The sequence below is a fragment of the Aulonocara sp. 'chitande type north' Nkhata Bay genome, linkage group LG20, assembly GCF_057382095.1.
Source record: "Aulonocara sp. 'chitande type north' Nkhata Bay isolate Kocher_YH1m ecotype deep benthic linkage group LG20, A_spYH_male_GT1.1, whole genome shotgun sequence".
Taxonomy (NCBI): Eukaryota; Metazoa; Chordata; class Actinopteri; order Cichliformes; family Cichlidae; genus Aulonocara; species Aulonocara sp. 'chitande type north' Nkhata Bay.
The window spans coordinates 3755775-3776764 of record NC_141363.1 but is presented as its reverse complement, the minus strand read 5'-3'; the positions used below and the strand labels follow the sequence as shown (position 1 = coordinate 3776764).

Sequence of the window (20990 nt, the reverse complement as noted above, 5' to 3'; positions counted from 1 at the left end):
GAGGGAGTTGGCAGATTTTCTCCAAAGCTGTGCAGAGGCTATCCCTCAAGTCAAAGGCCTAGAGATCCTTAATGATTGTGAGGAAAATCACAAGCTTCTAAGAAAACTGCCTGAGTGGATAGTGCAGAGATGGAGCCGCATTGTGGTGGAGGAGCTAGACAAAAGCCAAGACTACCCCAACTTCGCTCGCTTTACAAAGTTCATACAAAATGAAGCTAAAGTAGTTTGCAATCCTGTTGCCTCACCATTCCTAATAAACGAAAGGGCATCAGAAGAGCAGCATGTTAAAAGAGCGAAGGCACTCAGTACTACCATCCAACCAAAGTCTCCACCAATCCCAGTATCTACTTCTAGACCTAAACCCCCATGTTTGTTTTGCAAAGAAGAATCGCACGGCATAGCTAAGTGTCCTACTTTTGCAGCGAAAACTAGTGATGACAAGAAAGTTTTCATTCAAGAAAATCGTCTCTGCTTTGGGTGTTTGAGGAGGGGTCATGTAACCAAAGAATGCAGAGGACGTCACTCCTGTAGTAAGTGTGGTCGGCGTCACCCCACCTGTCTACACACAGAAAGAGTGAATGAACCTAAAGAAAAGAAAACTGAGGATTCTAAATCCCCAGATGAAGGTGCAAACAAGGAAGTGCATAATGTTATGACTCATGTACTAACAAGGAAACTATCTTCCACATCCAGCATAGTACCAGTATTTGTGTCAGTTGCATCTGAGCCTGAGAAAGAAATACTTACATATGCCCTGCTTGACACCCAGAGTGACTCATCCTTTATTTTAGAGGATTTGGCCTCAGAACTAAATGTAGACGCCCAACCAGTGCAGTTAAAGCTTAGCACCATGACTTCCGTCGACACAGTCGTTGCAAGTAAACTTGCCAACAACTTACAGGTGCGTGGGTTTGATTCTGAGACTCGTGTCCGAATAGAACACGTCTACTCTCGTGACTTTATCCCAGTTGACAAGTCTCATATCCCTACCAAGGAAACTGCACTTCAGTGGCCACACCTTGAAGGCTTAGCTAACAAGTTACAGCCATTGCAGAACTGTGAAGTAGGTCTATTGATTGGTTATGACTGCCCATCAGCACTAGCCCCCCTAGAGATCGTCACAGGCAAACTACAGATCCCAGACAGTGGCACTACATTGACACAGCTCAGAATCCTGCAGATTACGCCTCTAGAGGGCTCAGTGCATCAGAAATCATGTCAACATGTTGGTTGTCTGGTCCAAAGTTTCTGTGGGAACATGACATTTCATATGCACCCAGCCCCTCAGCTGTGTTGTTAGTAGGGGATCCAGAAGTCAAAGCAGTCAAAGCTCTCACAACTCAAACAAGTGAACAAGACAATATCCTCAGCCGTTTGTCAAGGTTTTCAAGCTGGTCAATGCTCCTTAAAGTGGTTGCAAGGATAAAAGGATTGAGATCCAGCAAAGCCCAGTATGGAAACTTTGTAACAGTAGATGAACGGAGAACAGCTGCTGACACAATAATAAAGCTCCTTCAGCAGCAGGCCTTTTCTCAAGAGATGGAAGTGTTGAAGGTGGGAGATAACCTTCCAAGTTCAAGTCCCCTCTTTAGAGTAGATCCAGTGCTAGATCAAGGACTTCTCCGTGTTGGAGGAAGACTGAAGAAGTCAACACTCTGTCAGGGACTTAAGCACCCCATCATCCTCCCAAAAGACCATCACATTACAAAGTTGATCATTGCTCATTTTCATGCACAGATTTGTCATCAAGGTAGAAGCCAAACTCTCATGGAAATCAGATCGAATGGGTTTTGGGTGATTGGTGGGAGCAAGGAAGTTGCAAAACTAATAAGCAAATGTGTTCAATGTCGAAAACTAAGACGTTCACCAGAAGAACAACGCATGTCTGAACTTCCAAAGGAACGAGTTGAAATCTCAGATCCTTTCATGTATTGTGGAATGGACTGTTTCGGACCATTTGTCACAAAACAAGGTCGCAAAGAGCATAAAAGATACGGACTCCTCTTTACATGTCTTTCCTCACGTGCAGTCCACATTGAGATGCTTGAGGATCTTTCTACTGACTCTTTCATCAACGCTCTGAGATGTTTCATCAGCTTAAGAGGAGCTGTTTGTAAGTTGTACAGTGACCAGGGTACAAACTTTATTGGAGCCAAAAATGAGCTAAGAGAGTCTCTTAAACAATGTGACATGGATGCCTTAGAAGCATTCCTTGCCAATAAACAGTGTGAGTTCGTCTTCAATGCCCCATCTGCTAGCCATGCCGGAGGTGTGTGGGAACGACAGATTCGAACCATCCGCAATGTTCTCAATGCCACCATTGCTCAATGCCAAGGCAGGCTGGATGACAGCTCTCTAAGAACTCTATTCTATGAGGCGATGTTTATAGTTAATGGTCGACCACTGAGCGTCGATGGAATCAATGATCCTAAATCTCCTGAACCTCTAACTCCAAATCACCTCATATTGATGAAATCAAAGGTTGCACTGCCTCCACCAGGAAAGTTTGTGAAAGAGGACTTATATGCAAGGAAACGTTGGCGCAGAGTCCAGTATCTCACTGAGCAGTTTTGGAGTAGATGGAAAAGAGAGTACCTTCTGAACATATCTATGAGACAGAAATGGCACCTACCACGTCGAAATCTTAAAGTCAATGACATAGTCATTATCAAAGAAGACATGCTTCCCAGAAATCAGTGGCAACTGGCTCGAGTGGTTGAAGCTCCAGAAGAAGATGACGGTTTGGTCCGCAGAGTCAAGCTTCAAGTTGGCGATCGAGGCTTAATAAAGAAGCAGGGAACAGCACACAAACCTCACGTAGTTGAGCGACCTGTTCAAAAGCTTGTAGTTCTATTAGAAAATAACTAATTGATGTTTCAATCAATACTGTCACATCAGGCGTATTTGCGAAAGTTTATTGATGATGTATTTGAAATTGTGTTCGTTCTTGTAGTAATGTCCATATGTTACAGCTGGAAATCATGTAAAGAATGTTGTTTATTATACATGATTTGGTGGGAGTGTAAAGGTCCAGTTTTGTTTATTGATCTAAGCCTGAACAGCTACGCGTAGTGTCCAGTAGAGGGCTCTGTTGTTTAGTTAGCGGCAAGCTGCACTTCCAGCTCAGACCGGTTTTGTGGCGCACATTTCCCAGTAGGCAGCTCTCAATGAAGCGTGAAGCAGCGTGATACCGGACTCTAGCGAAACGAACAATTTGCAGCCCTTGGAATGCGGAGCGAGGTACATGTTTTAAGTTGTATTTCTTTGCTTAATTGATATTTTGTTGTATTTTCTGCTTTATTTGAGTTCATATTTGTAATAAGCGTCTAAGAAAATGTATTTTGTGTTTCTGTTTAGTTTTCACGGTGCATTGGCGCACCTGGCGCACTGTTAGATTCTGAATGAATCTCAAAGTAAAAATTACTGCACCCGTCGAGGCTCTCTCTATTTCTTCCTTGGTCCGGGGGACTGCTACATAGGTTACCGAGTTGATCATGCAGACGATCGGTCTTAAAGGTGCACCCTGTTTATGTATTTTCGGTAAACCATACAGACTTGGTGTAGACTCCCCTGGGTACAGCCTGTGGTATGAGGTCCGGTCAATAGCCTCGTCTTGTTCTAACTGCTTCAGACAGTCTATCACCCTCTTCCTGTAGCCACTTCCTGGGTCTCGTTTTAGGGGCTCGTAAGTATTTTCATCACTAAGTAGTGACAAAATCTTCTCATGATAGTCTTTCTGGTTTAGCAATACTGTGCACCGACCCTTGTCTGCCAGAAGGATGATAATGTTGTTGTCATCACTAAGTGATGTGAGTGCCTTCCTCTGCCTTCCTTTATGATCTGTCCAAACTGCATGTCAGATGGTCTGCTACCATCAGAAGCGCCCTAAGCCAGCACCACTCTGAGGTCAGATAAGGGGTGTCTGTGTCACACATTATCTGTCACTTTTGGAGATCAACAATCTGACATTCACATCCACTTCAAACTGTGATCAGCCACTGCGTAGAGCCCAGGTTTGTACTTCTTTTACGACCTTGTATATCGACTTCCCCTCCTTCAAAATGCAACACCAACGTCAATGTCTCTGTGGAGGAAATGTCTGGAGCAATGCGCCATCTCATCACCATTTTTCTAGCGATCCACCAGTAATTTCTTAGAATTCTTTGAGTTCATATCCTGAATGTAAAAAAAACGAGTGAACAGGACTACTTGGGCATAGAATCGACAATTTTCTGTTTCGAATGTAGTGAAAATTTCCTCCATCTTTCACCCTGCAAATGGCTAATTCTTACTAATGCTACATTTATTTTGTCCGTGGCACCTGTGGAGGTGCTTTATGGTTATGATCCTGGACGAGCCATTCATACAGTGAAAAATATTATTAAAAAAGGCCGATGGTATGCTTTGGAGCAGTGGAAGAGCTTTTGGTGGTTTATCACCCTGTCTCCTTGCCCACAGTGCTTTTTCAAATGGCCTGTTTGCCACACTGTTTCTGGTAATTCTTGTTGATCCCTGAGGTGGTTTCTCGTGTTATTTCTCACCTGTTCTTTGTGGTACTCATATTTTACTCATATTATCCAATCTGCTGGTAATCTTTCTGGGTCTGCTTGTGTTACCTCTGTTCTCAGTTCAGTTTTTGTTTTTACTTTTAGACAATATAATCAAACTATGGAGAGCTGATGGAGCATTTCCCAATCTACTTGTGAAAAGATGTAATTTGTGATTCAAATAAACATTTGACCTTTTCTCTGAACTCATTTCACATCTCTTCTTTGTAGTTTCTCTAAGCTAAAAAAGAGCAAGGTAAAAATGGTGGAGTGTAAAGCCATTTATACTGAGGTTCACACAGCAGCTAAGCAGAGTGGCTACAGGTATAGATTATTCTTTAGGTTTGACAGTCAAACTGAGATCATTGCTGCTTATTCCGTTATATTCTATGAAATAAAGAGTAAAATTTGGTGATACTTTAACTGTTTAGCTACTAATTTGTCCAGTGAATCCTGAAATCCAAGTTATCAATCTGTGTGGTACAACTGAAACACATTTTTGCCTTTTTGGAAGCAAAAACTCAACAAAACTATATATTTTGTTTTTATTGGGGTATCAAATCTTTCCCATTTTAAATCTGAAGTCACACCACTCACCGTTCAATCCCAATCGATTTCAATGTGTAAGCAAAGAGACTAGTTCGACTGCCTTAGATCAAAATAATAAGAATTGATTTAATTTAAGTTGCAGTTTCAGTGTATGCCTTTAATTTGTGATTACAGTGTCACATAACAATTCCAGACGGGCCTAATGTCTTACTGCAACCTCTGTCTGCTTTGATCAGAGGGGAAGCCAGAGGGGACAGCGACACAGAGGAAAATCTTTAATGATACATGTAGCTGCCACCTTAATCAGTCACAGCTAACACAGTGCTGACCAGAGCACCAGCATTTACAAGGTCAGTCAATTGCAAGTGATTGGCACTCACAGCATTTACCTTGAGACAGAGGAGGGTGGGGAGGGGGTAAGCGGGATAAACAGAGTAAGATGTCACGGAAAAGAGACGGACTGACTGAGCTGTGTTGACAGGGAAACGGCGTGGTCGCTTACCTCTCTCCACTGTTTGGTCTCTACGCCCTGGGTGTACAACACAACCACTGAGAAGTGATGAAGAAGGATGAGATAGCAGCGAAGAGAGAGGAAAAATGCAAAACAGAAGAATACGTCACCAAACAATCTCAATCAAGAATCCTGCCTCTTCAAATTATGTTTGTTTTGTTCCTTCTTTGCTGACATTCATGATTAATTATCTTGCCACGCCCTGACAACATAATGAACTGCCAAGCTTGATGGTTCTAGGTATGCTGTCCACAATCAAAAAAGAAAATCAAGATAGAGAGCCCCTGAACACAGCGACACCCTGATTGCATTGTGGGATTCTCCTGATTCCCATTAGATCTGGCGACTTTAAATGAAGCTGGGGCGGGTGAATACCACATGACCTGTCATATATACCGAGGTTCAGCTTCAGGCGAATACAAAACAGGGTGTCAGCGCTATTTTCCCAGTAGCTTATTTACACAAAGGGCTTTTACCTCCTCCCTATTATGTTAAATGTTTCCCCCTCCATTCTCTATCCTGCAGGGAGTATCAAAGAAAATGCCTTTATGGCGTTTCCCCATGTGTCTCACCAAAAGATAGCCATTTGTATTCAAAGGCTGGCGTTTACACCCTGCATGCATTAAGGTACTTTAGCTCTCAGCAAGGAAAGGTTGTCACATTATTGTGCAAATGATATGCAGTTATTGAAGGAACACTTTGAAACAGCGCAGTAAACTGAATCAAAGTTAAGCTCAGCAAAAATAAAAAGTGAAGCTTTGTAAATGGAGACGAGGTGTCAGCGAACCATATTCTGAGCAAAATGTCCCGCAGGAAAATCTGAGCTGCAATTATCATCGTAAAAGCTGAGAACTTACAAGGGTCAGATTTGGAGAAAGTGTCTCGGTCCAACAGATTCCTGTAAGAGAAGAAAAGAGTTGCACATCAAAATGTGAAAACAGAGTCCTGCATGTGTGTGTGTATATGCAATTTCCGTTTAACTCATTCACTGCCATTGACGTCTATAGCCGTCAATGGCAGTGAATGAGTCAATGGGTTTAACTCATTCACTGCCAATGGCTGGCAGTGAATGAGTTAAGACTGCAGGGCAACAGCTGTACACAATACACAAATGCTTCTTCTTTCATGCTGTGAAATCACTGAATGCCATATGCAAAGAGCTACAACATAATTGCACGGTAATTCAACAACCATACTCAACTTCACACAAACCACAACGCCCCGTGGGATATCATTTCCATGTGAGTACAATAAAGTGCAGTGGAAAGAGACAGTGGTAACAGGCAGAGGTGCCTTTCAAAGTATGGACACTACCTATAAAAGCAGCCTGCCTCTACAGTGCGCTCAGAAACTGCAAATCCTTTTAAGAATATGTAATCCTTAAATAAAAAAAATGCAGAAATGTGAGTATTAAACAACAACATTTTTTTAAAACACCTGAAGATAGAATAGCATACATTAAATGTCAGATTTCTTTTATTCGTGTAAGTTTAGTAGATAACTGTAAATCTAAAAATGATGCAAAAAAACAAGTGGCATAAAAAAAAAGCTCAAGAAACAGATAAACAGTTCAAACTAGGCATATTTATGGCTGGGTAATGTATTTAATTGTACACTCAATCACAGATTTAACTTTCAAAGATTATTAAAATAAGATAATCAAGTTTCACAATAATTTGCTTCTTTTTGTCTCGTTTTAGAAATCCTGTTCATCTTCCCCTTCACAATTGTGCCTGCACCCATTCCTATAAAAAAAAAGCCCTGGAGAGCAGGCATTTTTAGCTCAGCTCAAACCCGAAGGACAAAAAGACAGTCTTTGAGCAATGGGAGAGGATAAAACAGCTGCTCGGAAACATTTTGGCTCCAAGTAATCTGAAAAGTAGATGCGGACACAAAAAATTGTCAGGGCTCTGTGTGCGGGCAGGCGGAGAGGAGGATCCAAACGCAGGACTCGAACACTGAATAGTAACTCAAAAAAACCCCTCAGCTTTATTTACTGGCAGAAAACAAAGCAAACTGAGCAACGGTACACGAAAGTACTGAACACAAAAACACACAGGTATAAGCCGCAGGTACGACACGACACCGAGCACGGGAAAACACAGGGCTTATATACACAGGGTGGTAATGAGGGAATGGGCAACAGGAGGGAGACACAGCTGGGAGAGATCAGGGCTGACGAGACAGGGGGAGCAAAGCTGCACACACTAACATAAGACAAGGACTTTCACAATAAAACAGGAAACATGAATCACTACTCAAGGACACAGACTCAACACAGAGAGGCAGACAGAAAATAATACATGGAACTCAAACAATACATGAGACAATAAATCCTGACCACGAATAAACAGAAAGATAGAATTCTAATAATAATGGACAAAGCACAAGAGGAACAAAACGATCATTCAAAAAATAAACCAAAACATAATAAACTCAAAATGCTGGGTCGAACCGACCCAGAACCGTGACAAGAATAATACAATTTGTGCTCAAAGTTCAAATAATGCCTGATGTTTTAAAAGTTAATAGATAATCAAGTTAAATAATCCCGATCTCAGCACTGACCAAAATAATCATGATCACAGCTTCTCTTTAGCACCCATGTACAAACCAATGAGCAGCCTTTATTGACACTGAGCACAGCACCCAGCTTTCCTCATATGTACATGGCAACGCAGAGGAGAGAGTGTGGCAATTAACAGGTTAGCAGCTCTGTCGCAGCAACAGAGTGAATGTAAGGTGTCCAAGTGACTCGGGCCAGGAACCAACAAGCTACAAAACAGACTACATATGAGAATTTATTTAACCATTCAAACCAATATCATTAGACTGAATGAGTCCATCACTATCTGGTGGCCTGTAGCATTTTGCACATGCTAAACTCTCTAAATAAAGCATTCACGCTTTCGTGAAAGATCTATCCAGTTTGCTAACACCGATCATCATCAGCTGGCACCTTTTCAAGCAGCCACGCACCCTGATTGGCTTATTGACTCAATCCACATAAGAGGCGCAATCAGCAATAATATTATTCATGTCATCCTTATTTTAAGCTAAAACCCTGAACATTTTCCCTTAATATGTTCCCTCTGTGCAAATTCTAATAAGGTAGGCATCACCTTTACAACATAAAGCAATGCTATCATCATTTACCATTTTAGATGGAAGACATGTTCCCAATGTTTTCAGGGATCTCATTAGCATATCTGTAAAGTGCAAAAGCTTGTGCCGCTAAATAACTTGATCGCAATTCAGAAAAGTCCTCTTCCCTTCAGGGGACAGCAGAATTTCAATGAATATAGATGAGGGTTCAGGACTGAATCCAAGCAGCAGGGCATCGTTCGTGTACATGTAATTCCCCATTCCTGGATACAAAATCTTCTGTGACAGGGAAACGTGGGGAAATGACAGATGCGGTGTTATTGGGTATTAGCCTTGGGCTGACCTGACTACAGTTGGACGATTGTCAGTGCAATTATCATTGGAAGTAACAAAGCCATCCATGACTAACCGCCTCTTTGTATCCACCTGTTACTGTCTGGCACCATTACCCTCAAACAATTAGCTTGTCCATCACCTTATCCCTGCTCTCAGAGCAGACAAGAGTAGAAAACATGACATCCTCTTTTAGTTTTGCTCCATGTTCCTGTAGAGCACAAGCCTTCGTTTACCTGGCTAAACCTTAATTTGTTTTTGCAGAACATTTTTATTCCAGAAAGAAATGATTAGTATACAGATTTATACGCCTGTACAAATTAATCCAGGAGCTTAGTGTGCGCATGGCCAGAGTTTGCGCATCAGTGCCGTAGGACGGGTATTAACATCTCAGATAATCCGTCTGCTTTCACTGAAGTAGCGCTGCCTATTTCAAAAGTTAACTCCTTCTCTTTGCAAATCTCAGTGGGATAAGAGAAGATCATTATCCCGAAAGCCAATGTAGGAAAAGTTTGTTGATGAAGATGAAGTTCATTGAAAGTAGGACAAAAGTAATTAGATACAGCTATTTTTCATTCACACCATTTCATGTATCCGCCTGCTTTCAGATCCCAGCGCTTTTGTGATCACTATGGCCATCTCATTTAAAAAACATGTAACGAAAACAGCAAACTCTCCTTTTTTCTCTATTGCTCTTGATCCCGTCACCTTCATTAAAACTTTGATTGCAATAATCTCTTCTTTCTTACTTAAGCTTTTCATATTTTAGTGCGCCTGGAGTAAGAGTCAGCAGTGCATTATTAGATGTTTAACAAGAATAAATTCAATTTCGCTGGAGAAAAAAGCAGAATATAATCTTAATAGCTTTCTTTTCTCTGCCTAATCATCCCTCACAAAGTGATGTTTGTTTATTCGGCAGTGAATTAAGCTCATAGTTATTGGTTATGCACACTTCAGTTGATAAATACAATAAGCCACAACCAGGAATTTCTGTAAACGCTGAATTAGCATCGGCCCAGAAATGCACGAGCTCTTAAATCAAATCTGCAAACTCTCTCTGCTGGTATAAATGTGTCAAAAGGCGCTGTAGTTGATAAATGGTTTCACTGAATGCCCAGTGTGAAGGAGATTTGACCTCTAAAGCATGGCTGGCTGCTGAACTCTAATTAAAAAAGAATATATTAGGAAAACGCTCTCAGTCAGATCCCTGGAGATATTTTAGCAACTCCATGGTCCAAGGGGCTGATTATTAAACTAAGAAATGTGGAATTTAATTCCCGTGCCCACAGTGCCTTATTGTCACCAGTCCCTTAAGTCTCCTCTGCTTCCTTAAAGTTGTCAAAGTCCTAATTGGCAAGTTGGAGAAATGGTATCTAATTCAGTGGAAAGTGGTTTAAAATTGTCCTGAATCTAACTGGCCAATGAGCTGCTGCCTCATTGGTTTTTACAAGGACATGACAAATGAGAGCCTGAAAGTCAAGTAAGACTGATTTACAGGAAGAAAACTCTCCATAATACATTAGAGACGGCGGAGAAAGCCGGGAGGTCAAACAGAAGGATGGTTTGCATTTCAAGTCTTCTCTGTCACTTCACTTTCTATTCTGCCTCATGGCTCTCTCTCTCTTTTGACAGACGACAGACCTCGCCTTTTCCATTACGGATCATGGGGTCCGTGGGACTATTTCCTGTCTAACATGCCCTTGAGCAGATGTAAAGGGTCAAAAGGTCAAAGAACAAAAAGGGGAACGTATATAGTGCTACAAAGAAGAGGAATCCCATTATGTACAGTGAAATATTCAGCTTTTCCTTAAGGGTAATTAATTTTTTATAGCGCAAAAATTATGTATAGCATACCATATAGCAAAGCTCATCAGATAGCATGCATACAAAGGAGAACCTTCTCTGAGATTTAAGCAGAAACAAAAATGAAAACACAGCAGATGAAAATGTATGTGTGGCTTTGTTTTGCTGCATTTTGTCTGTATTTGGAGTCACGATCAGCGATACAGGTTAATGTTGCTTTTGTCGAGAGCTCTAAAACCTCCCCTCTGTTACATTAGACACACAATCTGGTCTCCTTATTAGTGAAACGCACATCTGCTGTCTTTCACTGTGATGGCACCAGGTGTCTTCTTTTCCTCCATCTTTTTAATTATTCAGTTTCTGCCTCCAATCTCTCCATGTCGACAGTACCTGCAGCAGAGCACTCCCTGGGCAGCCATCTCACAGGCAGTGACAGGATCTCAGTCATAAACCTGCTCTTCTGCTCGTGTAATAAATGAGAAAGCACATACGCTGCAAATCCCTGTATCAGGTTGGCTTTTGCCATGTTGCTAATGTCCGATCTGGGAATAATAACGTTGCTAATTGCATACTGTGACAGCCCAGGGTTTGTGCAGAGAAAGATTCCTTTTACAAGAAGGGGAGGGAAATACAGACTGATATTATAGGGCTTATAACTCTTGGCAAAGCTCTTTGCACTGAGTCTAGTGTGAACTTGCGGCAATCCAAAAAAAGCACCAAGCTGCAGGCATACACTATCCAAATCAGCTACAAAATGGCAATATAAAGCACTCTGAATTGTACTCTAGGCACCACACTGGGCACAGTAAAGAATCAGCTCATGCATATTTTGGCAACTGATCATTTAAACAGAGAGAAGACACTCTGCATGCATTCTGCCAAGTGTGGAGTGAAAAGAAAAGTGATGATGATCATTTACAAAGAAATGATATCACTAATTGAGGTTAGTGAAGCATCAGAGAGATGCAAGCGCACCTTATAGTGTGGAAATAGAGAACTGTGGCTGCGTAATTGGTGGTGGACACATGTTGAGCATCAATAGGTGAAAGCAACACACAGCAGGTGGGTGGTGGTAAACCGTAATGAGCATGAAATAAGAAACACTAACTAATGCCGGGAGAAAAAAAGACGTAAGACCAACTTGTGACACACGCCTATGCACTCAAACACACACTAATTGACTGGGTTGGAAATAAGTGTTCCATGTTTCTCAACAAATATCTTCCTCTATTTAATTTTATGAGATAAACGCTGTAATAAGCATGTCCATATTAGAGCCCGAACAGCGTAGGGTTTAAAGACCAGTACCCACCGATACAGCACACAATATATTTTTACTTTCAGACACAAAAAACGTTTATTGCGAGTAGTTATTTGCCTGTTTATGCTCTGCCTAACTGCGCTCGGATCAGCTAATGGTTAAGTTGCCGACTGCCCTCTGGTGGACGCTGTGCGATGACAACAGTCGGAAGATGGTTGAAGGGTGTTTCTCCCAACTGTTCCTTACTTTTATTTTTCATTTATCAGCTGTTGTAAATGTTTATGCTGATAGTTCAGCAAACTGCTAATACTGTATATGGCCCTAACAAAAAGACAAAAGGTCGCGCTACAGACTTCAAGATTTATTTACTGGGAGTGGCCAGAATGGACAGGAATAGAAGTGAGTACATCAGAGGGACAGCTCAGGTTGAGCAGCTTGAAGACAAAGCTGAAGAGACGAAGCTGAGATGGGTACTTTGGACATCAGCACAAGAGGGATAGCGGATATACTGAGCAAAGGGTGTTGAATATGAAGCTGCTGGGCAGGAGGAAAAGAGGAAAACCTCTGAAGAGATTCATGTGTGTAGTGAAGGAGGACACAGATGGTTGGTGTGACAAGAGGATACTAGTGAAATGGGTGAGATGGAGGGAGATGATTCGCTGTGTTGACTGCTAAAAAGAGCAACGAAAGAAGGCAAAGAAATAGAAGAAAAGCCCTGATGGGCTCGACCCTGTATAGCAAACCTTTCATTATTTTAACAGTCTCATCTCTGTAAGTCAACTTTTTCATCCAATCCACACTTATTCCTGTTTTTATGACATCACTGTTCATAAATGTGGCCGGTTGCTTGAAGGAAGCCAGGATCCCCATTCTTATTCCCAACGAAATCTTTCTTTCTACCTAAACTCTGATTCATTAGTTGCCTCTCCACCTGGGGAAGAAAAGCAGTCAATAGCACAGCGGCAGATCTATTTAAACAAATCAGAGATGTGTGCGCTGGCCCATATCCAAGGTTTCAAGGCATTCAAGACTTTATAAATTGAAATTTTAAACATCTTTTAACAATTGATTTTTTTGTTACTTTGTTGTAGAACTTTTTACTTCCTATGGCTTTAACCTGGGTTCAGCTTACTCAATCTGCTTAAAAACTACAACCTTACATGCTCCATTTGAAAGCTTCTAACATAGAAAAACCCATTTCAGTGAAAATTTGACTGAATTCCTCCACAAGCTTATAATCATTTGCTTGGTAGCGTGTAAAAATTTGACTGATAATCCATTTCCCAATAGAGAATACTAAATATATTTGTAATTTAAAAAAAAAAAGAAACACGCACAGAATTATGCATAGCTACCAAAAGCACACATTCTCACACATGTTGGCTGAAATGTCCCTTATGGCTACTGGATAACATGTCCACTCTAATGCAGAAACAGAAAAAATCCTCAGAGACGACAATAAGCTGACACTGAGTAGCTCGTTTAGCCCTTCAGCTAAGACTGCCAACGAGTGAAAGACCTTCAACATATGGAACGCAGTGTGGAGAAATCTTCACCGAGTAACCTGTCACACTTTGTGCAAATCTGCCACCAGCTCTCATTTTCCAGACACGCTGTGATATTAGGTCAAATACGCCCTCACGACAAATCCTCCAACATACTCTGCTGACCCTTAAGTTTTTCGGAAAATAGTGACAAAAGCAGCTTGATATTTCTGAGCCACTGGGGACTGCTTTGATCTCTTATTGCTACAACACACTCTTGACTTCCCCTGTCATTCCAATCAACACTTTCACATGAGGCAGGCAACATGCAGAGTGTTATAAACCTCTGGCATGGCACTGCAGTTGCGCTTCCATGGGATCCCCCTCTGCTGTCATACATCCCAAATGAGAATATATTAATAACACCGACACCACCACAAGCCAAGTGTCTGGGATCCAAATTCATTTTCACTATGTCAGGGGTTCATGCATAATTATCCGCTTCATCGGCCTGTGAGACTCGTCTGCTGCAATGTAACATCCACAAAAATGGGGAGTAAAAAAAAAAATTAAAATCTGCCTCCTCTTGGCACCCTGGTGTCGTTTAGCCTTGATCACCAAAACAGATGTGACACATCATCCACAAACACAAGCCATCCAGTGAGATAAAAGCTGCAAGCTTGCCTCAGGTCAGTCTTAACCCAGATCACAATATGAAAAGCACAAGGAAAACGCTGCAAATTGAAATTTCTCTCTTACTCAGAGAGATCTTTTATTAATATTTTATGTTCTTACACAATGCAAACTGGTTCAGTTCAAACTTGCTGCCTGCCAGAGCAAAACAAAAGCATTTTTCAACCAGAAAAACCAGGTCACAGCTTTTACTAAATGGGTATCCAAGACTGAGTGAGAGTAGCAGCTATAAGAGCTATTAACATAACAACAGCAGCGAAGTTACACACCATGCCAACACATTCAAATAAACAAACGGTTGGTTACACAGCTCGAGTCCAAATTGCTCTGCTCGAGCAGTAGCTCTTGCTGCATCGAGCAGTGACACCAAACATCCTAATCGTCCTGATGATTTCATTACGCCTTCCCCTCTGCCGCAATGATTGTCTCGGGAAGAGACCAGATCCAGAGACAAGCCTCAAGTCTTCAGACTGACCTCGCGGGGACAGCAATCAGTGGCCCTGTGCGCCAGGGGAACCCCTCCTGCACAGGTTTGCCGCAAGACTGCTGGAAGTCATGTGGTCCCTGTGTGTTTCAACAGGTAATGAATCCCTCGGGTGATGAGTGGCACGGATGAGTTACCCCCCTCCCTCCAGCTATGGAATGCATCGATTGAAGGCATTGCTACTCTAACGAATCTATGACAGCAAATGAATGGTTACAGGGAGGCACTAAAGCAACAGCAGGGAACAGAAGGGGATGGACGAGCTTGTAGTGTCTTTGTCTTTGTGAAATAGGTGAAGGGGGCTGATAAAGTTTGTGTTCAAGCTGTCAGGTGGGAGGTGGAGCACAGTGGAAAGGGAAGGCAGCTCTGTCACCCAGTTTTACTTGTAATCACCTACCTGGGTGTGCTTTGACAAGCCGAAGAGGAGCAGTAAATTTCTAAAATTGGCCTATGTTGGCAAATGGCAAGGAAATAAATAATAAACATTTGTCCTTCTGCTTGCTGGTGCCATTGGTCTATTGTGCTAAAACAATCAGAAAAAGGAGTTTACACCTCTGAAACAGCCACATGAAAGCCCTCATTCGTGCAACTTTGTTACACAACTTGCTTTCATATAAGCATAACAAACGAAGCCAAATGTTCAGTTTATAGCAAGAAACTTTTGATTAAGTATTTTAAAAAATGACCTTGATACCACTCTAGCATCCTTGCTGTTTCCATATCCCGCCTTGAAAACACACGCATGTGAACAGTGCGCAGTAAATCACAAGTGCATATTTTTTTTGTTTTAACAAAATAGTTTTATTATTCAGTCATTTCTAACTATATAAAAAAATGCGATGCCAAAAAAGTAATCATTCAGAAGCAGGATCCCCACCACCACCCCTCCGTCGCTGTGTTCTGATAAGGGTTATAAACCTTTGTCAGGCTTGTCGAGCTTATCAGAATGATTCCCCTCCCTTGTTACGGTCACATAAGCGTAAAGGGTAAACACAACATTTACAAATCATTACTGGATTTATATGCACATTCTGATGAGCAAACGAGAAACTGGGGGTAAAAAATCTTCCTTAAATAAAGTTCAGCGTGTCAAGCCTTTAGCGGCTCTTCGGAAGGGGGGGGGATTTTATTTGCTTTTTTTGTCTGTGTGCAAATTTCTTCCAGCATTCATTCCTAAAAGTGGAACCACAAAGTTAAAGCCCCAGTTTCCCTAAAGTCATTGTACATGGAAACTCTGAGACAGCCTGCTAAGCTGAGATATAGAGAGGGCACATTCTGCAGTCCACGAGGATTCACATTTACTCCTTTGCTCATAATTAAAGCAAACCACACGAACAACTTAAAAAACATTCACCAGAGCTGCTTTAATATTAGCTAATCAACACATTTATTACTGCCACATAAGACTTGGAGGGGTCAACTTGTAAAAAACACCAGGGGACAACTGGTCCTAATCCAGTAAAATGTATTCACTTGACTGTGTTTGATAAAAGGCAGATGTAAGAAAAGAGGCTACTTGAGTTTGAAGAGCCATCTTATCACTGAGTTAGAGTGCAGTCCTCGCAGCTAAGAAGCAGATGCTCGGGGTATGGCTCACTGGTTGACCTGTGAGCAAAGCCAATCAGAGCCATAGACAGGGAACAATGTGCTATCACGGTGATATGCACTTGTTTTGATAAGCGGTTGTCTGCCTGAGTCCCTCTAGTTTGTCAGACGGGCTTGCTGCAATATTGGCAGAGGGTTATGAGAATGCCTGTAGGGCTGCACGGCACAGTTCAATTCCATGTGCGCTGCAATCTCAGAGCTCTCAGGCTTGCTAAATCAATTACACAGAGTTGTGGAGCCCGGGCTTCTCCCCTCATATAACACCAATTGTTTCTGTTTGCTTGCACTGGATAGATAAAATATACACTTCCTGATAAGTGGATAGAATAGCTGCGTGCATTGGTGTGTATTCTGCATGAGTTCAACTTTTGAGATGTCCACTGAAGCAGCTGTCAGAGGTCAGACTGCAGCAACCCCGCAAGTCACAAAGAAGAACAGACAGCAACTGAAGCCTTTGCATCTAAAGCAGACGATGCTTCAAGGCCCCAGTGAAAAAAGGAATAAATTTTCCTTCTCCATCAAACTGAGTCCAAGAGCTAGTGTTTGGAGAGAAATTAATGACAAGGGCGCTGCAGATCAGAGCCTGGGGGCATCAACAGATGCCTGGGGGCATCTGTTGATGCCTGGGGTCTGCAGGGAAAAAACAACAGCGTGCTCCAAGAGGGAAGCAACACAAGTCCAGCTGCTACTCGTACCAAACGCCCCACACTGGATAAAACCCACCCTAAGCTCCATGTCTGCCTCAAACGCAATCTTCCCACACACTCGAATTTACCACAATTTTACACAGTTGACTATTTTTGTTGCATAAACAAGGGCTACAGCAGAATGCTCCCACGGGGCTTCATGCGGCTCATCATCCTCAAACAAAAATCAATCATCATCTCGTCACCTGTCCGCCCAATAAAGGTCAGCTGACACGTTTTTGAAATCTGGCTAATTAATATCCAGAATGTCACAAAAGGTCAGCTACATGCTAACGGCTTTGTTGGTTTTGTTAAGCTGTTTGTTGAACTCGCAAAGGTAAGATTACAAAGCTTATTTAAAATTAAAAATCACAGTTTTAAACAAGATCGACAGTCAATTCTCCTTCCGGGCAACTCACTGAGTAAATATTGCAGACGAGGGAAGAAAACAATGGCAGCGGGGTGTTTGGCTGATAAATCTCTCCCTTGTGGTTTTATTTACTTCATTTACATGCACATAACGATGCATGTAGCCGGGAGGTGAAAAGAGCTAAATACTGTGAAACAGGGCAACATGAGAGCTGGAGGGAGGCCATTGAAACACAGATTCACATCACATTTTATGAGCAGCTCTCATTGAAATTGCACCTCCTGCACGCTTAGGCTCTCATATGTCTCAGCATCATACTGTACATACTGTGCGTATACCTGCAACCAGCGCTGCCCCACCCTACCCAGTCGAGCAGGCTCCTGTCACATCCGTGGTATTTTTCCCGCTGCATCTACTTTGGGATTCAGCTGAAGGCTGCTGGGAGGAAAAAACTGTTTAATGTTCATCTTTACGTCTCGGTGACAAACTACAGTCGTTTCGGGGGAGCCTGACAAGCAGTTGCAGAGGCTGACACATGACACGCTGCCTCGGGGGAAACCTCTCGGGCACGCCAATAATAACTCCACGTCGCTCGGCATCTCCCGAGGCACGCGACTGGGCGCGTGCACAGCACACAGCGTCGTACCCGACCTGATTTATGGAAATAAGACACCAAAGTGCAAATCTTAGGGCGGAATATGCGTAAAGTTTGCATCGCTCTGGTTTCTATCACAGCATCTTTTGCTCACTGTAACCGGGGGAGGACATCACTGCAGTTCTAATTAGTCGCTGGGTGAATTTCTAATGATATATTTTTTTAACTGCTTAAAAATAATTTTTGCTTGTGGGTTTATTGGTGGGCTGGAAAGTTTTTTGTTGTTTAGCATGTTTATACTTCTTTTTAATGGGGAAATATTAAGCAGGGTTATTAAAAAAACAATAAATAACAAAGTAAAAACATCAAAAAGGTAAATGACGCCTTAAAAATGAAAATAAAATGAAAAAATTACCAATTTAAGTGCTTCTCACAAAAAAATGTAGCCAAAAGACGCGCTAAGCTTCCCAAACCTGACGCAGACGGGGCAGCATCAGCACCCCGATGGACTCACCTGCAGGACACGGTTATCTCCACTTTGGTGGCCGGGATGCTTCCGCTGATGGGGTCGAAGTCGCGGACCGTTGCCGTGGCCTGCACTTTGTCCATAACGTCTCCCTCCATGCGTGCTGGAGACCCGGGCCAGCTCCACTGGCCGCCTGAGCCCCTTTGAACCTGGAGAGCCGAGGGTGGAGAGCCGGAGCGCGGCGGACGGGCGAGCGAGCGGGAGAGAACACGGTCCACACAAACCTCCAAAGTGCTGTCCGTCGGACGGGCAACAGCATGGAAAGTTTAATCGGGGGCTGCAGCGGTGAAGCGATTAATCTGGCTGAAGGAGGGGTGGGGGGGGTCACGTGCCCGGGACGCCTCAGCGCCAAACTCCGCGGTTTTCCAGGCAAAGACTGAGCTCTTCTGCCAGAGGAGCTTTGAAAAGTAAAAGACGTGAACTCCTCCCCTCCCGTCTGCATTCTCCTACACGCGGGGCTGCGACTACACTCTCACTCGTTGCAGATTCGAGCTGTAGATAGGTGGCGGACGCCTTTTATTCTGGTCCAGATTGCTTTTTAAATCGAGTTACAGAAAATAAATAAGCACCGGAGGGCGCAAATAGCCTCGAATTCTATAGTATATATATATTGTGAAATTTCCCTTTTGTTTCGGTTGTTTGGCTGTTCTAAAAATTAAACCCCTGCTTGAAAATTAAACCCAAAGTAAAATGTTCAAAGACAAGTGTTAAAAGGACACGGGTCCCTTCAGAGATACCAGCTTTTATTTCTCACTGGAAGGCTGTTTGTTGCTCCTTCAGCATCTGGACAGCTCCTCAAACTCCTGCGGCTTCAATCACAGCCTCTTTCCTCATTTATCTTCATAAAAACAATTACAGTTTCGTTTTTTTTCCCTCCACACCTACAGAATATTCTTCTTCAGGAGTGTGCATGGGAGGCTGTGCTCTCAGGGGAGCTCCATTTGCATTTCATCATTATTCCTGATTGAACAACAAGAGGAAACCAGGAGAAATGCAACCTGTCAAAAGCTCAGTTCAAAGGTAGACTTCTGTGTATGTGTGCATGGTTGTGCAGATCTATGGGGGAGTTATGTCACAGTAATCAGTGATAAAAATAAAAAAAAAGACTCCCTGCTCTCATACAAAAACTGCAAATTAAACTGCACATTTGCTACACAATGAAATGCCCACACGTGTACAAACTATAGCTATTTCAGCCATAGAGTCTGTATGTGGTCCATGCTATAGGCCATCCGTCATTGTGAGAGATCTACAAACAGTGGTAAGGCACCACTATTGCTACAGACTTGAGCTGATTGGGCGATGAGTGCTGCATATTTCGGACAAAGCACCACCAGAGCACAGATTCATCATTATTCATGTTCATTGTGTAATTAGGCTCCACAGTGGCCTTTGGTTGGCTGATTTCAAGCTCCCTTCTGAGCTCGGCTCCCTGCCACCTGCTGCGAGGCTCTCCTCTGATTCTGCCCGCAGCCACCCCATTTCCTATAGCTCTGGCAGGAGTGCAATTACAACTGTGTGAACCCTCTCAGCAGGGAGTGGGGAGTGTGTGTGTGTGTGTGTGTGTGTGTGTGTGTGTGTGTGTGTGTGTGTGTGTGTGTGTGTGTGTGTGTGTGTGTGTGTGTGTGTGTTAGAGACAGCAGTGGCACCACCCACACCTGCTCTGCATCTGAGCATCAGCAGGCCAGCTCCAGCAGCACTGGTGAAACCGACACCAACAAGAACAAAAGGCTACAAGTTACTCTATGTTTTTCATTTTTGCATTTTTATTTTGTGCAGCATAAAATAACTCGAGATAATGGCGACAGTGCAGCGATCATTTTGCTTCACATCATTTCCCTGATATCTCTACTTTTCAGACACTAACAGTATTTCAAATATTTACTCAAATATAGTCATACTAGTCAACATGCACATCTATGTAGATCTATTGCAACCAAGTGGAACATTAAACAACAGTTTTAATGTTAACTGCTGATTCTACCATCTACTGTACTGCACAATAGTTTTGGTTTAGTCATAGTGACTGTATAGTCATTGATTTCACCTGACATGTGCTAATAAACACAGATACCTAATCAGCCAATCACATGGCAGCAAATCAGTGCAATTAAGTATCTAGACATGGTCAAGAAGACATGGCACATCAGCTTGGCATGGTTGTCTACTTTGCCGCTCCTGTCAGCTAAGAACAGGAAACTGAGGCTCACCAAAATGAAAGAATACTGGAGAAATGTTGACTGGTCTGATAAGTCTTCGTTGTGCTGCAACATTCCGATGGTAGTGTCAGAAACTGCCATTAAAGTGTTCATCCTGCCCGTCCAGAGGTTCAGGCTGGCAGTGGTGGTGTAATAGTGTGGGGATATGTTTTTGCCACACTCTGGGCCGCTTAATACCAACTAAGAACTTAAAACAAACAACAGAATTAGAATGTATAG

General features: G+C 42.6%; 1 protein-coding gene and 1 long non-coding RNA gene across 3 annotated transcripts in view; one reads left to right on the top strand and one right to left on the bottom strand.

Annotated features, from left to right (window-relative positions):
- The window catches only part of cpne5a (copine Va), a 95415-nt gene extending 76422 nt beyond the window's left edge, over positions 1-18993 (bottom strand). For both annotated transcript variants that reach the window (XM_086277376.1, XM_086277377.1), the window contains exons 1-3: positions 18541-18993; positions 6465-6505; positions 5599-5645 (exon numbers count right to left, since the gene is read on the bottom strand). In XM_086277376.1, the coding sequence (XP_086133502.1) occupies positions 5599-5645; positions 6465-6505; positions 18541-18650 (198 nt within the window). In that variant the 5' untranslated portion in view covers positions 18651-18993. The remainder of the gene's footprint in view (positions 1-5598; positions 5646-6464; positions 6506-18540) is intronic.
- LOC147304884 (uncharacterized) lies at positions 1647-4753 on the top strand. The gene is made up of 2 exons (XR_015126613.1): positions 1647-3240; positions 3358-4753. It is a non-coding gene; the product is annotated as an uncharacterized LOC147304884 (long non-coding RNA).
- Positions 18994-20990: the final 1997 nt, after the last annotated feature.